The 13,858-nt window shown below is 47.5% G+C and overlaps 1 protein-coding gene across 5 annotated transcripts in view; it reads left to right on the top strand.

The window, feature by feature from the left end:
- Window positions 1-13,858, top strand: part of GABBR1 (gamma-aminobutyric acid type B receptor subunit 1) — a 32,554-nt gene extending 18,696 nt beyond the window's left edge. For 3 of the 5 annotated variants that reach the window (XM_017510484.2, XM_037732096.1, XM_017510480.2), the window contains 12 exons: window positions 1,823-2,065; window positions 3,005-3,068; window positions 4,653-4,730; window positions 6,247-6,397; window positions 6,888-7,020; window positions 8,369-8,485; window positions 8,583-8,690; window positions 9,103-9,196; window positions 9,881-10,008; window positions 11,223-11,351; window positions 11,555-11,698; window positions 12,448-13,858. In XM_017510484.2, the coding sequence (XP_017365973.1) occupies window positions 1,823-2,065; window positions 3,005-3,068; window positions 4,653-4,730; window positions 6,247-6,397; window positions 6,888-7,020; window positions 8,369-8,485; window positions 8,583-8,690; window positions 9,103-9,196; window positions 9,881-10,008; window positions 11,223-11,351; window positions 11,555-11,698; window positions 12,448-12,621 (1,563 nt within the window). In that variant the 3' untranslated portion in view covers window positions 12,622-13,858. The remainder of the gene's footprint in view (window positions 1-1,822; window positions 2,066-3,004; window positions 3,069-4,652; window positions 4,731-6,246; window positions 6,398-6,887; window positions 7,021-8,368; window positions 8,486-8,582; window positions 8,691-9,102; window positions 9,197-9,880; window positions 10,009-11,222; window positions 11,352-11,554; window positions 11,699-12,447) is intronic. The other 2 variants (XM_017510483.2, XM_037732094.1) reach the window with 1 other exon arrangement.

A 13,858-nucleotide genomic window follows, 5' to 3' on the forward strand; every position in this document is an offset into this window, starting at 1 on the left:
CACCATGTTGACCAGGATGGTCTCGATCTTTTGACCTCGTGATCCACCCGCCTCGGCCTCCCAAAGTGCTGGGATTACAGGCTTGAGCCACCGCGCCCGGCCAATATTTTGTATTTTAATAGAGATGGGATTTCACCATCTTGCCCAGCTGGTCTGGTCTCGAACTCCTGAGCTCAGGCAGTCTGCCCACCTCAGCCTCCCAAAGTGCTAGAATTACAGACATGAGTCACTACGCATGGCCTTTTTTTTCTTTTTCTTTTTTTTTTTGAGTAGTTTTAATTTCACAGAAGAATTGAGATGAAGGTACAGATACTTCCCATATACTCCCCGCATGCATAGCCTTCCACATTATCAACATCCTCCCCCAGAGTGGTGCATTTGTTAACTGATGAACTTACATTGATACATCATAATCACTCAAAGTCCATAGTTTACATTAGACTTTACCCTTGGTGTTATATATTCTATGGGTTTGGACAAATGTATAATGACACATATCTATTGTTAAATACTTTACAGAGTATTTTCACTGGCCTAATCCAATGGACATTTATTGTTCCTTCATTATGGTTGAGCACAGTGCTAGATGCTGATGATTAAGAGAGGGCATGGGGTTTGGTCTTGTCCTCAAGGGTAGAGCCCATGTCCATTGCATCTTCAAAGCCCAGGCTGCTTCAAAGCCCAGTGTAGTAGCCACCACACTACACTGCCTGTGCTCTTTGCGTATCTCACTTCTCCACCTCTCTAGAAAGCTGGAGAGAAAAGTGGGTAAGCCTTGAGAAACAAAGTTACTTATTTATTCTTCATTCTTCTATTTATTCTTTTTTTTTATTGCATTTTAGGTTTTGGGGTACATGGGAAGAACATGCAAGATTTATTCTTTTATTAGAATGTGTGTTAATACATTCCAAACCCAAACAATTGTTTGTATGTCTCCTGTGTATTACTTGTGCTTTCCCAAGAAGTAGCTGCTAAGCCTTTTTGTGTATGGTTTCTGGGAGGTAAGGAAGGAATGGTTTGATTGTCTTCAGTATGTAGAATGCAATTCCAAGAGGTTAAATAATTTACCTACAGTTATTTAGCCAAACAAGATTATTGCAAGGTATACAAAGTCAGGTCTCCTGAACCAGTTCATGAGAGAGTTAAAGGAACTATCATTCTTTTTAGCTTCCTTGGAAAAAGAAGGTTGAGTGTTGGGAGGGGTGTGGGTAGAATTGAGTAATGGACTTAAAAAATGTGAAGGATATTTCTGTAGTTTTCAGTCTTCTGAAAACCCTCTAAGAGGCAGTGAACTGAAAGCACACAAGAATGGCAAGAAGTTAACACACTGAAGAGAAATCCTCCTGGTTGGCAGGCAGAGTGAGAAGACTGTGCTGTCATCTTTTCTAGGATCTTTCAGAATTGTAGGAGCTGTGAGATCCTAGGTTAACTCTGTTAAGACAGTTAGAAGGATCAGTGAACATCAGTGTCACAGCTCTTCATTGGAATATCCACATCTCCTCCTTTACGCTAGCTCTACCTTCCATCCTTTGCCACTCATTATCCAAAGTGTTTATTTGTCAGACTTGTCTGTAGTTCTGAGCTAGCAGTTACACACACTGAGACCATCGGACACAGCTAATCCCCTGCTCTAGCCAGTAGCTTCTGATCTAAGACAGACACATGGATATAGTTAAAGATTTTGAATGTACATATGCTCGATCTGACAACAGGAACACAAACCATCCATTCAAGTAGAAGTGTTTGAGCCAGAATTGGATTGCACCCCTTCCCTGCACCCACGCACATTTCAGTTCTTTCCTCGTGATTTTTTCCTCCCAAGACATCCCAGGAATTTGTGGAAAAACTAACCAAGCGACTGAAAAGACACCCTGAGGAGACAGGAGGCTTCCAGGAGGCACCGCTGGCCTATGATGCCATCTGGGCCTTGGCATTGGCCCTGAACAAGACATCTGGAGGAGGCGGCCGTTCCGGCGTGCGCCTGGAGGACTTCAACTACAACAACCAGACCATTACCGACCAAATCTACCGGGCGATGAACTCCTCGTCCTTTGAGGGTGTCTCTGTGAGTTAAACAACTTCCTTGATACTCCCTCGTCTTCCCAATCTCGAGAGAGACTCCCAAGAGGCACCTTCTACAAAGATACATTCTTGGTTTTTCTCCGTTACTTCTTTTCAATGATCAGTCTCCAGCCAGAGAAGTAGGGATCTTCAAATTAGAAAAACCCATCAAAGACTAGAGGGGAAAAAAATGATGTATTCCAGTTTTTTAAACTCCTTCCCTTGTTTCTTTTTTTTTTTTTGAGACGGAGTTTCACTCATGTTACCCAGGCTGGAGTGCAATGGCGCGATCTCGGCTCACCGCAACCTCTGCCTCCTGGGTTCAGGCAATTCTCCTGCCTCAGCCTCCTGAGTAGCTGGGATTACAGGCATGTGCCACCATGCCCAGCTAATTTTTTGTATTTTTAGTAGAGACGGGGTTTCACCATGTTGACCAGGATGGTCTCGATCTCTTGACCTTGTGATCCACCCGCCTCGGCCTCCCAAAGTGCTGGGATTACAAGCTTGAGCCACCGCGCCCGGCCTCCTTCCCTTGTTTCTTTTCAAACTAGTCCAAGTATTCATGAGTCAGATAATGGTAGGATTTTGAAAGACAAAACAGTCTGAAAGATCATTTCCTTATTCATTTTAAAATGAAAAGATTAGTTTCCAGAGAGATTTGCTGACTTGCTTAGGCCACACAACCAGAAGCCTGCTGATGTTCTGCCTGGGGACTTTTTCCCATTCAAATCTTATGAGTGAAGCTCCTTGTCCAAAGAATAATGTTTCTAAAATCTAGGGTATGGGCATCTGGGGTATGTCCTATATGCAGGCAAGTGCCATAAATAGCATTCATTCAGAGGCTCAGTTACATCAAAAACAGAAGGATTTAAAGAGTCCCTGATGTTCTCTTTCACTCCTGCTTTTGTCCCCTTTGCCTTCCTCCACATGTTCCTTCCGTCAGGGCCATGTGGTGTTTGATGCCAGCGGCTCTCGGATGGCATGGACGCTTATCGAGCAGCTGCAGGGTGAGTACAGGGGCAGGAGGGGACCGGACATGGGGGCCAGGCAGGGGCTGGGCTGGGATGCCACCTGGGGAAGAGTGCCAGAGACATCACAGGATTGCCCTGGCACCTCTCCACTTCTGCCCTTCTCTTTTAACTCTGCTCATCAAGCTTGTAAATAATAATAAAAAGCTTAACTACAAGGAAATTGATGCCTTTGAGTTGCACTGGTTTTCCTTTTGAAAAGAGGTGTGCAGGCCGGGTGCAGTGGCTCACACCTGTAATCCCAGCACTTTGGGAGGCCGATTCAGGCTGATCACAAGGTCAGGAGTTTGAAACCAACCTGGCCAACATAGTGAAACCCTGTTTCTACTAAAAATAGCAAAAAATTTAGCTGGGCATGGTGGCAGGTACCTGTAGTCCCACCTACCTGGGAGGATGGGGCAGGAGAATCGCTTGAACCTGGGAGGAGGAGGTTGCAGTGAGCCAAGATCATGCCACTGCAGCCTGGGTGTCAGAGTGAGACTCTGTCTCAAAAAAAAAAAAAAAAGGAAAAAGAAAAGAGGCATGCAAAATGCAAATTAAAAACAGCTATTCTGTCTCGCAGTGGCTTTCATTTTAATTTCAGGAATTTCCCCTGGTGTGCCTTGGGTTGAGAGGTTGACTACCTGTCAGAGTCAAGAAAGCTGAATCCAGGAGAATTGCTTTTTTTTTTTTAAGGGAATCCATCAAGTTTCCTTGCTATATAAACTATCATTTCTAATTTATCTTCGGTGTGTATAACTTGGCTTTTGTAGATTGTATTTTCTTGTAACTTAGCACACTTATATATTTGCAGAACTTCTAGGAGTTAATTTTTCTACTCCACTCCACTCTCAGTCTTTTATAGCATGGCCAAGAGAGCTATTTCTTGGCCTCCTGTGAAAAGTTTCTTTCTTCCTTTCTCCCCACCTCCACATCCTCTCAGCTCCTCTTTGTATCCAGGACAAGAGGAAATGGACTTCAGCCACAATGAAAGGAGTGTGAGTTGGCTTTTGAAGGAAAAGTTGTGGTAACAGAAACAGTTCTAGAATAGAAATCTTAGAAGTGACCAAATTTTACTTAATGGCTCTTTAAGAGGCAGATATAACTTATCCAAGGAATTAAAACCCAAGCCAATGGAAGAGAGTGTTCTAAAATTAAAATGAAAGCCACTGGGAAAACAGAGCCTGCCCCTGGGAAAGCAGAGCCTGCCCATCATGAGAGGGAGAATAAGCAGAAATATGTGTAAAGCTTTAGAAGCCAAAATCAAAGTGAGAGACATCTCGCCGAGAGAGGTGTGAGGAATGGAATAGGTGGCAGACATGTTGGGGAGCCTCCTCACTGAAGACTTTTAAACATAGATTTTCTTATTTACTTGAGTTGCCTTGGGAACCACCTTATTATATTGCTTTTAAGTCATGTTGCTGATTCAAGCGACCCGTAGGTCCTTCCAAGCATCCTTTAGGGGCTCAGGTGAAAATAAAATCAGATGCGGCCATGGAAAGCTCTAGGGAAGTTGGAAGCTGAAAATTCCTGGGTCAGCTCTTTGGCTCCCTGTGGTCACTCGTTTGATTGTCATCTGCCCAGGTGGCAGCTACAAGAAGATTGGCTACTATGACAGCACCAAGGATGATCTTTCCTGGTCCAAAACAGATAAGTGGATTGGTGAGTGGATCTTGTTTGTATTTTCCTTCAGCCCCTCTGGACAATCAAGGAAAACAGTCATGTGTTTGAGGATGGGATGGTGGAGACCATTAGGCTGGAATGTGGCTGGCAGCTGGGCCAGAAGAAAGGGTTAAGTAAGAGTGAATACAACCCCTAAGGCGTGGGTAGGGGAGACTGGTGTATTTGGAAAGGGAATAGGCGGTGGTTAGTGCTATTTTTAGTGGCACATTGCTGGGGTAACTGGGGATTAGAGGCAGGGGGTGGACAGAGGGCGGGAAATGGAAACTCCATTTGGGTTTCCCAGATGTCCTGGTGTCTTGATATATTTGAACCAGCTACTTCAAGCCCAGAGCTGTCTCTTTGTCTGTCTCTGTCAAGAAGACATTTGCTTAAACCTTGGAGGAGGAGGGAAAACCTCATGCATTTGTCATCTGCTAAAATGTGCTTTTTATTTTTATATGTATTTTTATGTAATTTGGAGATACACGTGCAGTTGTGTTACATGAATATATTGTACAGTGGTGAAGCCATGCTTTTAGTATGCCTGTCACCGGAATAGTGTACAATGTACCTAATAGGTAGTATTTCATCCCTCAAAATAATACTTTTTAAAGAGGGAAAGTAAGCAGTTATTCTTTGTGTACTTGGTGGCCTACATGATAGGACATAGGAGAGAAACTGAAGGTCGACAAAAGGAAGGACCTACTGATAAAAGAAAGGCTCCTTGACAATGAAGGGGAGGCCCAGCCATTGAAGACAGCAGCCATCTGCCCTGCCCAGCGGAAATCTAGTTATTCCCAGCACTGCTGGAGTTTTGCACTTTTTTTTTTTTTTTTTTTTTATAATTTGAATTTAGGACAGTGCTCTGGATTGCTATAAATGCTGCATGGCCTAAATTATTCTTAAAAAAAAACCCTAAGCAAATTGAAATTAATTTTTTTGGTGAACTCTGACAAATTTGAACTTCCCCTTAATAATAACTGGAAAGCACCTTTGGGTATATCACCTTGTCAGGATTAAAATCTCAGATTAGTTTTTTTTTTTCTTTAGATTAGGTGTCCACACTAGATACTTCAAGGCCCCTTTAGCTTTATGATTCCATAATTGTTATTTGAAACTTTGATTTGGGTTCTAAGAGACCTTACAACATTTATCAGTTATCTCCTTCTTTTTCTTCCCATTTTCCTTTGCTATAAGAATGACAGAAAAACTTAATAAACAAAAACAAAGACTACAACTTTGGTGACATGCCTCAGCATTTCCCAAGCTTTGGAGAGACCATTAACTCACATCTTCTTATCTCATTTCTGTTTGCTTCCTGAGGGTCCCAGTGGCACTGAGCATTCTGCCTGCAGTCACCTCTGTTCAGTGCAGTTAGGGTCTCATAGCCCCAGCCAAAGACTGAATGTCCATCAGAAATCTAGTTCTTTGCCCTTTTCTCCTATCCCGGTCTTCATTCCTTTGTCCTCCTTCCTTTCTTTATTCCCTTCCCCTCTTTCTCCCCTGTGCCATGCAGGAGGGTCCCCCCCAGCTGACCAGACCCTGGTCATCAAGACATTCCGCTTCCTGTCACAGAAACTCTTTATCTCCGTCTCCGTTCTCTCCAGCCTGGGCATTGTCCTAGCTGTTGTCTGTCTGTCCTTTAACATCTACAACTCACATGTCCGGTAAGTTTCTCTTCTGACATTTTCCTTGTCTGCCTCTCCGAGATACTGATCATGTTCCTGGACAGGATGAGAATGAAACCTGTATAAGTCCCATGGCCAAGTATCATGAGTTTTTCATTCTGACTTATTGAGAATGAAAATGGGGAAACCACATATAACCGCCACACCTACTCCAAAGTAGCTAACTGGAAGAAAAAAAGAAAAGAAGAGAAAAAAACAACTTTGGGGCCAGGTCTCACGGTCTTGGATTCTACATAAATAGACTGTATTCTAGTGGGGGCCCTGCGCTCCCGAAGGCATCCGTAACCCTAACTTCAGCCCCATGACTGCATTGCTTTGCCTCTCAAGGCTCCACTGTCTTCTCTAATCCTGTCTTCCTTCAGCCCCTGGCCCTGAAATTGGGGTCATGCCATTGCATGGCATTTGGAGAGCTAAGCCTCCCTGGAGAAGGGTAATTCTCTCTCTTTCACTCTCTCCACCTCTGCCCTAGTTATATCCAGAACTCACAGCCCAACCTGAACAACCTGACTGCTGTGGGCTGCTCACTGGCATTGGCTGCTGTCTTCCCTCTTGGGCTGGATGGTTACCACATTGGGAGGAACCAGTTCCCTTTCGTCTGCCAGGTGAGGAGGTGGTGGGCAAATTCCTCACAGAATATGGCTCTCCCACCCATCTCAGGAGTACCTCCAGTGATTTATGCTTCTCTGCCTTTCCTCCTCAGCTTTCCGTGACTCTTGACCCTGTTCTTTGCTTGTAGCATCACTCCTCCAGTCTCTGTTTGGCTCTGTTCCTTCTTTCTGTGCCTCCAGGCCATTTTCATTCTGTAGTTTACTTGTCAGTTCCAAGGTTGCCATGGTAGGCCTTGCAGAGAAGAGGAAGGAGACATTGAAGACAAAGGAAGGGGGTCTGTCCAAAGGTCTCCTGAACAACGATGGCTTGTCTATGGCATGCCGGCTGAGAATCAGAATTGCGGACTTCCTAGGGAGCCTCTGTTGGGTTTGGAAGGATGGAGGCATACATTGAAACAGGCAGCAGAGAGAGTTGGGGGGAAGGGACCACTGCAACACAGGAGGAGAGTCTCTGGGACTCTACATGGAAGGTTGTAGCGCTATGGGGAGAGGCCAGCTTCAACAGTGATAATTCAGTGGTTTTCTGTTCCACTGGTGGAACCATCCACTCTTCCTCCTGATCTGCCTGTCCTTGCCCTCTCTCTTTCCTCTGCTCTGTGCTGTCCTGATCATATATCTATGCACATGGCATTTGCACATGCAGTTCATCAGGAATCCTCTGTTCCCAGTGAGGCCAGAGTGCAGCTGGAGAGGCAGACAATTAGCTGCAGTGCAGTAGGAGAGGTTCCAGAGTAGGGATCTGCACAAAGTACTTTGAGGGCAAAGAAGGGAACACAGCTAACGGTTGGCGTGATTGGGTGGACCTCACTGTAGAGGTGGCCTTTGAATACTGAAGGACAAATAGGATTTTGTCAGCTAGAGAAATAGAGGAAGCCTACTCCGGGGGCATAGGAAGCATCATGCGGCTAGAAAATACATGAAAAGAGAGTAGATCAAGAGAAAGTGAGTAGTTCAGCATGGCTGGAGAGTGGGGTAGATGTGCGGCTGGGAGATGAGCCTGGCCAGGTGGGTGGGAGCATGTTGTGAAGGGTCTGTATCACATCCAGAGATGTTCAGGCTGTAACTTATAAATACTCAGGAGTGGTGGGTTTTTGTCCAGTAAAGCCAGGATGTTAGCAAGATCACCCTGGTAGTGTGAAAGTAGAGGGTGGATGAGAGGAATTGTTCAAGGTGGGGAGGCTGCCCTCCCCCTGCTGCTCCCCGTCCTATTCACATTTCCCCATCCTCCCTGTGTCATCATGTGCTGCTCCCTGTCCACGCTCCCTTAGGGTTCTGCCCATCCTTACTTCAGTCCTGGCTACTACCCTACCCTATTCTGCCTGTGCCCGTTCTTGTTTTCTAGGCCCGCCTCTGGCTCCTGGGCCTGGGCTTTAGTCTGGGGTATGGCTCCATGTTCACCAAGATTTGGTGGGTCCACACGGTCTTCACAAAGAAGGAAGAAAAGAAGGAATGGAGGAAGGTGAGCTGCTGCCCAATCCTCAGTCCCCAAATCCTTGGCTCCTGGGGCATGAAGCATTTTCCCCCGATGTGCCTGTGCTCCCCACATATTTATCCAGACTCTGGAGCCCTGGAAGCTGTATGCCACCGTGGGCCTGCTGGTGGGCATGGATGTCCTCACTCTCGCCATCTGGCAGATCGTGGACCCTTTGCACCGGACCATTGAGGTACTGCTGGAGAGAAGGTGCTGTGGTCAGGAGAATGAGCAGGGCTTACTGGCCATTAGGGCCCCAGGGCTGTGTGTGGTCTTGATGGATGAAGCTACTTGGTGAGAGTGCCTTCCTCATATTGGAAGCTCTTCCTCTCCTTCCGGGAAGGAGCCTTTTGTAGGCCTGCAGATTCAACTGAAGAAAGAAAGGGGTGGGGATCTGGGAAGGTTGTGTAGAATTTTCAGGGATCAGGGAAAGTGGGGAACAAGTACTCCAAGGGTTCAGGAAAACATTCCCGGGCCTAGGGTGAGATTTGGCGTCAGTATTGAGGATCTCAAAGGAAAACAGTTGGAAGCCAGAGACTGAGAAGCATTGAGGAGAGGAAGGGAGGCTGGCAACCATCTTTCTTGTGACCCTCTTTCTATCCTAGACATTTGCCAAGGAGGAACCAAAGGAAGATATCGACGTCTCTATTCTGCCCCAGCTGGAGCACTGCAGTTCCAGGAAGATGAATACATGGCTTGGTATGTGGGCTGTGGGCAAAGGAGGGCAGGGACGCACAAAGGCAGCAAGGAGGGCAGGGGCAGAGGGCTCGGAGGGTGAGGGTCTTTGGAAGAGGATGTAGAGAGCTTGTCAACCCAGTTTGAACACCTCATTCTTTGTTATTGCACTAATCTTTTCTAAGAATAGGGGAAAGTTGCTCTTTTGCTATGAGGAGCTTAGGGCCCAAAGCAGAGATGAAGAGCTTGTGTTCAGCAGAGGGACAAGTTGGGGTAACCTCACCTCCAGACTTGACGTTATCTTTTAGATCCCCCTTGGCCTTATGAACGTTGCTCTGATTCATGGTCACAAATGGCAAATCTACCCTTTGCCTGGAAAGCCACCTTCCCACCTGGAGGGTAAGGGTGAGGCATGTGTGGCCCAGACTGGCCTATTTTTAGATACTCAACAAGCTCTTGCCTGACTGACAGCAGCTCACCATGATTGCCTTACTGTGTGAATCCCAGGAGGAAGTGATGCGGTCTGGGCAAGTTAGGAGAACATAGGGGGTAGGGGACACAGGGTGAGGCTTGCTAGGTCAAAGGGGCTGGATTGGAGAGGGGGGCCCCCTTTCCATTGTGGAATGGGTGAAGGTCAGAGAGAGGACGGGGATAGAGTGAGGAGCATTGTGGCCCTTGTTGCTCAAGTGACTCTCCCTGCCATCCTAGGCATTTTCTATGGTTACAAGGGGCTGTTGCTGCTGCTGGGAATCTTTCTTGCTTACGAGACTAAGAGTGTGTCCACTGAGAAGATCAACGATCACCGGGCCGTGGGCATGGCTATCTACAATGTGGCAGTGAGCATTGACCCCATGGCATTGACCCTGTGGGCTGACTACTGCAGCCCAAATGTGATAGACTAGGAAGAATCAGTGCTAATCTGGGATCTGTTGCTTAGAAGTCTTTTTTTTTTTTGAGACGGAGTTTCGCTCATGTTACCCAGGCTGGAGTGCAATGGCACGATCTCGGCTCACCGCAACCTCCGCCTCCTGGGTTCAGGCAATTCTCCTGCCGCAGCCTCCTGAGTAGCTGGGATTACAGGCACGCGCCACCATGCCCAGCTAATGTTTTGTAGTATTAGTAGAAAAGACGGGGCTTCACCATGTTGACCAGGATGGTCTCCATCTCTTGACCTCGTGATCCACCCGCCTCGGCCTCCCAAAGTGCTGGGATTACAGGCTTGAGCCACTGCGCCCGGCGCTTAGAAGTCTTAAAAAGTTTGTTTAGGCCGGGCGTGGTGGCTCTAGCCTGTAATCCCAGCACTTTGGGAGGCCGAGGCGTGTGGATCACGAGGTCAAGAGATCGAGACCATCCTGGTCAACATGGTGAAACCCCGTCTCTGCTAAAAATACAAAAAATTAGCTGGGCATGGTGGCGCGTGCCTGTAATCCCAGCTACTCAGGAGGCTGCGGCAGGAGAATTGCCTGAACCCAGGAGGTGGAGGTTGCGGTGAGCCGAGATCCCACCATTGCACTCCAGCCTGGGTAACAAGAGCGAAACTCCGTCTCAAAAAAAAAAAAAAAGTTTATTTAATCTGCAGGTTTATAAAGCACTTTACAGTTTACAAAGCCTGCTACAGACATTGTCTCATTAATCTTCTTGCAACTACCCAGTGAATTAGATATTAGTATCCCTGCTTCATAGGTGAGGAAACAGAAACACAGAGAAGTTTCACTTATCTGTGGTTTATAGGGTGGACTCTGTTGACAGTCCCTGCCAGGGATCCTCAGGGACTGACTCTGGAGGACCTAGAATGTGTGCATAGAGATCCTGGGAGTTCCTGCCTTGAGGTGGCAGAGGTGGGAGGTTTGTTAACCAAGAGTGGAGACTGGTTTGGGACAGCTTGGGATTTTTCTCAATCTGTATTTGAGGAGCATCCTGAATTTGGATCCTTTTCAAAGGGAAAGTTCACCAGGAAACTGTCTGCCTAGGTTTCCTCACACGGGGAGTAAACTCTGGACCTTGTTTGAGCTTGCAGACCTGAGACTCCCTCATGTGTCCTTCCCTCTAGGTCCTGTGCCTCATCACCGCCCCTGTCACCATGATTCTGTCCAGCCAGCAGGATGCAGCCTTTGCCTTTGCCTCTCTTGCCATAGTTTTCTCCTCCTATATTACTCTTGTTGTGCTCTTTGTGCCCAAGGTGAGGTTCCGGCTTTTCTCCCATCCTCTCTAGTCTCATGTTCCCTCCATCCCTCCTTCCCATAGTACTTAGTTCCTCTGCCCTTCTGTTCACTCCTTTCCTCTCACTCCTCCCCTTGTGTTGGGCCCAACTTTCTTATCAGTATTCCTTGTACCTCCAACTTTTTCTGCTGGGCCACCCCATGGCCAAACATTTGCCCCCAGATGCGCAGGCTGATCACCCGAGGGGAATGGCAGTCAGAGGCTCAGGACACCATGAAGACAGGGTCATCGACCAACAACAACGAGGAGGAGAAGTCCCGGCTGTTGGAGAAGGAGAACCGTGAACTGGAAAAGATCATTGCTGAGGTGCGGGGGAGAGGGGATGGCAGCATGGAGTGGCGGGTCCAGGAGGCTTGTGTCTTAGGTAGGGTTGTCTGAAACCAAGCCTGTGATACAGGGTCAGATGTTCTTGCTTCATGGAGGGAGGGTCCTAGGAGACAACCTGTAAGGAGTGAGTGGGGCAGGATAGGGGAGGGGAAAGGGCTGAGCAATATTCTATCTCAGGTAAAATCCAGTGTTGGCCTGGCAGGTGGAGGGACTCTGGAGTGGGAGCTATGTGGTTGACTCGGCCCCCTTAAGGCAGGAGGATGGTTGTTGGCTGTGGGTGGCAACTGGGGAGAGGCAGCTGTGAGCCTCTAGCAGTCAACACTCACAGCAGCTGGGTGTCGCATGCAGCCCCAGCATAAAGGACCTGGGCAGGCGTTCACTATGCCCCAGGCTGTCTTTAGGGGCTGGTGCAATGCCAAAGAGAGGGATGTTCCAACTGGGTTGACACAAATCTCTGTGATTTATTGGAAGCTGTGTGCACTGACTTTTCTCTCCTTCCCCACTTTTTCCTTTTGTTTTTAAATTCTGTTTCCCTAATCTCTTTTTTTCTATTGGTATCCCCATTATATTATCTGGCCTTTCTTGTTCTGTTTTGATTTCTCCTTTTAATTTCTTCTGTCCACTTACCCTATGCCCTCCCCTGACATTTTTCTGTGACCTTCCTCTCTTTCCCTCCTCCACACCCTTCATGACCTCTTCCACTCTCCCAATTGTGCTTCTTCCTCCAGAAAGAGGAGCGTGTCTCTGAACTGCGCCATCAACTCCAGTCTCGGCAGCAGCTCCGCTCCCGGCGCCACCCACCGACACCCCCAGACCCCTCTGGGGGCTTGCCCAGGGGACCCCCTGAGCCCCCTGACCGGCTTAGCTGTGATGGTAGTCGAGTGCATTTGCTTTATAAGTGAGGGCAGGGTGAGGGAGGACAGGCCAGTAGGGGGAGGGAAAGGGAGAGGGAAAGGGCAGGGGACTCAGGAAGCAGGGGGTCCCCATCCCCAGCAAGGAAGAACATGCTATCCAATCTCATCTCTTGTAAATACATGTCCCTCTGTGAGTCCTGGGCCGATTTGGGTCTCTCATACCTCTGGGAAACAGACCTTTTTCTCTCTTACTGCTTCATGTAATTTTGTATCACCTCTTCACCATTAAGTTTGTACCTGGCTTGAAGCTGCTCACGTGCTGCCTCCTCAGCAGCCTCACTGCATCTTTCTCTTCACATGCAACACCCTCTTCTAGTTACCACGGCAACCTCTGCAGCTCCTCTGCCTTTGTGCTCTGTTCTTGTCCAGCAGGGGTCTCCCCACAAGTGCTCTTTCCACCCCAAAGGGGCCTCTCCTTTTCTCCACTGTCATAATCTCTTTTCATCTTACTTGCCATTCCACACTTTCCCGTGTTTGGCTCCCCGTGAATTTTGCTTCCTTTGGGGGCTCATTCTTTTCACCAAGGCTTACATGCTCCTTGCCTCTGCTCTTTGTGCACTCAACGCTCAACACTCATGCATCCTCCCCTCTCCTGCGTGTGCCTACTGAACATGCTCATGTGCACGCGTGCTTTTCCCATGTGCTTTCTTCATGTTCAGTCACATGTACATTCACAGCTACGTGTGCCGCTCTCATGGTCATGGGTCTGCCTTTGAGTGTGTTTGGGTAGGCATGTGCAATTTGTCTAGCATGCTGTCATGCCTTTCCTATTTGCACACATTTCCCTGTGTACCCTCCACGTACCTTGTGTACCTTCTTCTCTTAAATCATGGTATTCTTCCAACAGAGCCATATGCACCCTACCCTGCACATTGTATCCCCTCTCCTCATTGCAGCCTCTCTGTTTCTGCTCCGACTTCCCCCATTTTCATTGTATTCATGTACTACCCTCACTCACAATCAACTTCTCCCAAGACTGCTCCCTTTTGTTATGTGTTTTTTTTTTTTTTTTTTTTTTTTTGAGGGAAATTAAGGAAAAAGAAATGGGGGCAGGTTTGGAGAGCTGCTTCCAGTGGATAGTTGAGAATCCTGACCAAAGGAAGGCACCCTTGACTGTTGGGATAGACAGATGGACCTATGGGGCGGGAGGTGGCGTCCCTTTCACACTGTGGTGTCTCTTGGGGAAGAATCTTCCCGAATCTCAATAAACCAGTGAACAGTGTGA

Source organism: Cebus imitator, unplaced genomic scaffold (assembly GCF_001604975.1).
Source record: "Cebus imitator isolate Cc_AM_T3 unplaced genomic scaffold, Cebus_imitator-1.0 Scaffold440, whole genome shotgun sequence".
NCBI lineage: Eukaryota > Metazoa > Chordata > Mammalia > Primates > Cebidae > Cebus > Cebus imitator.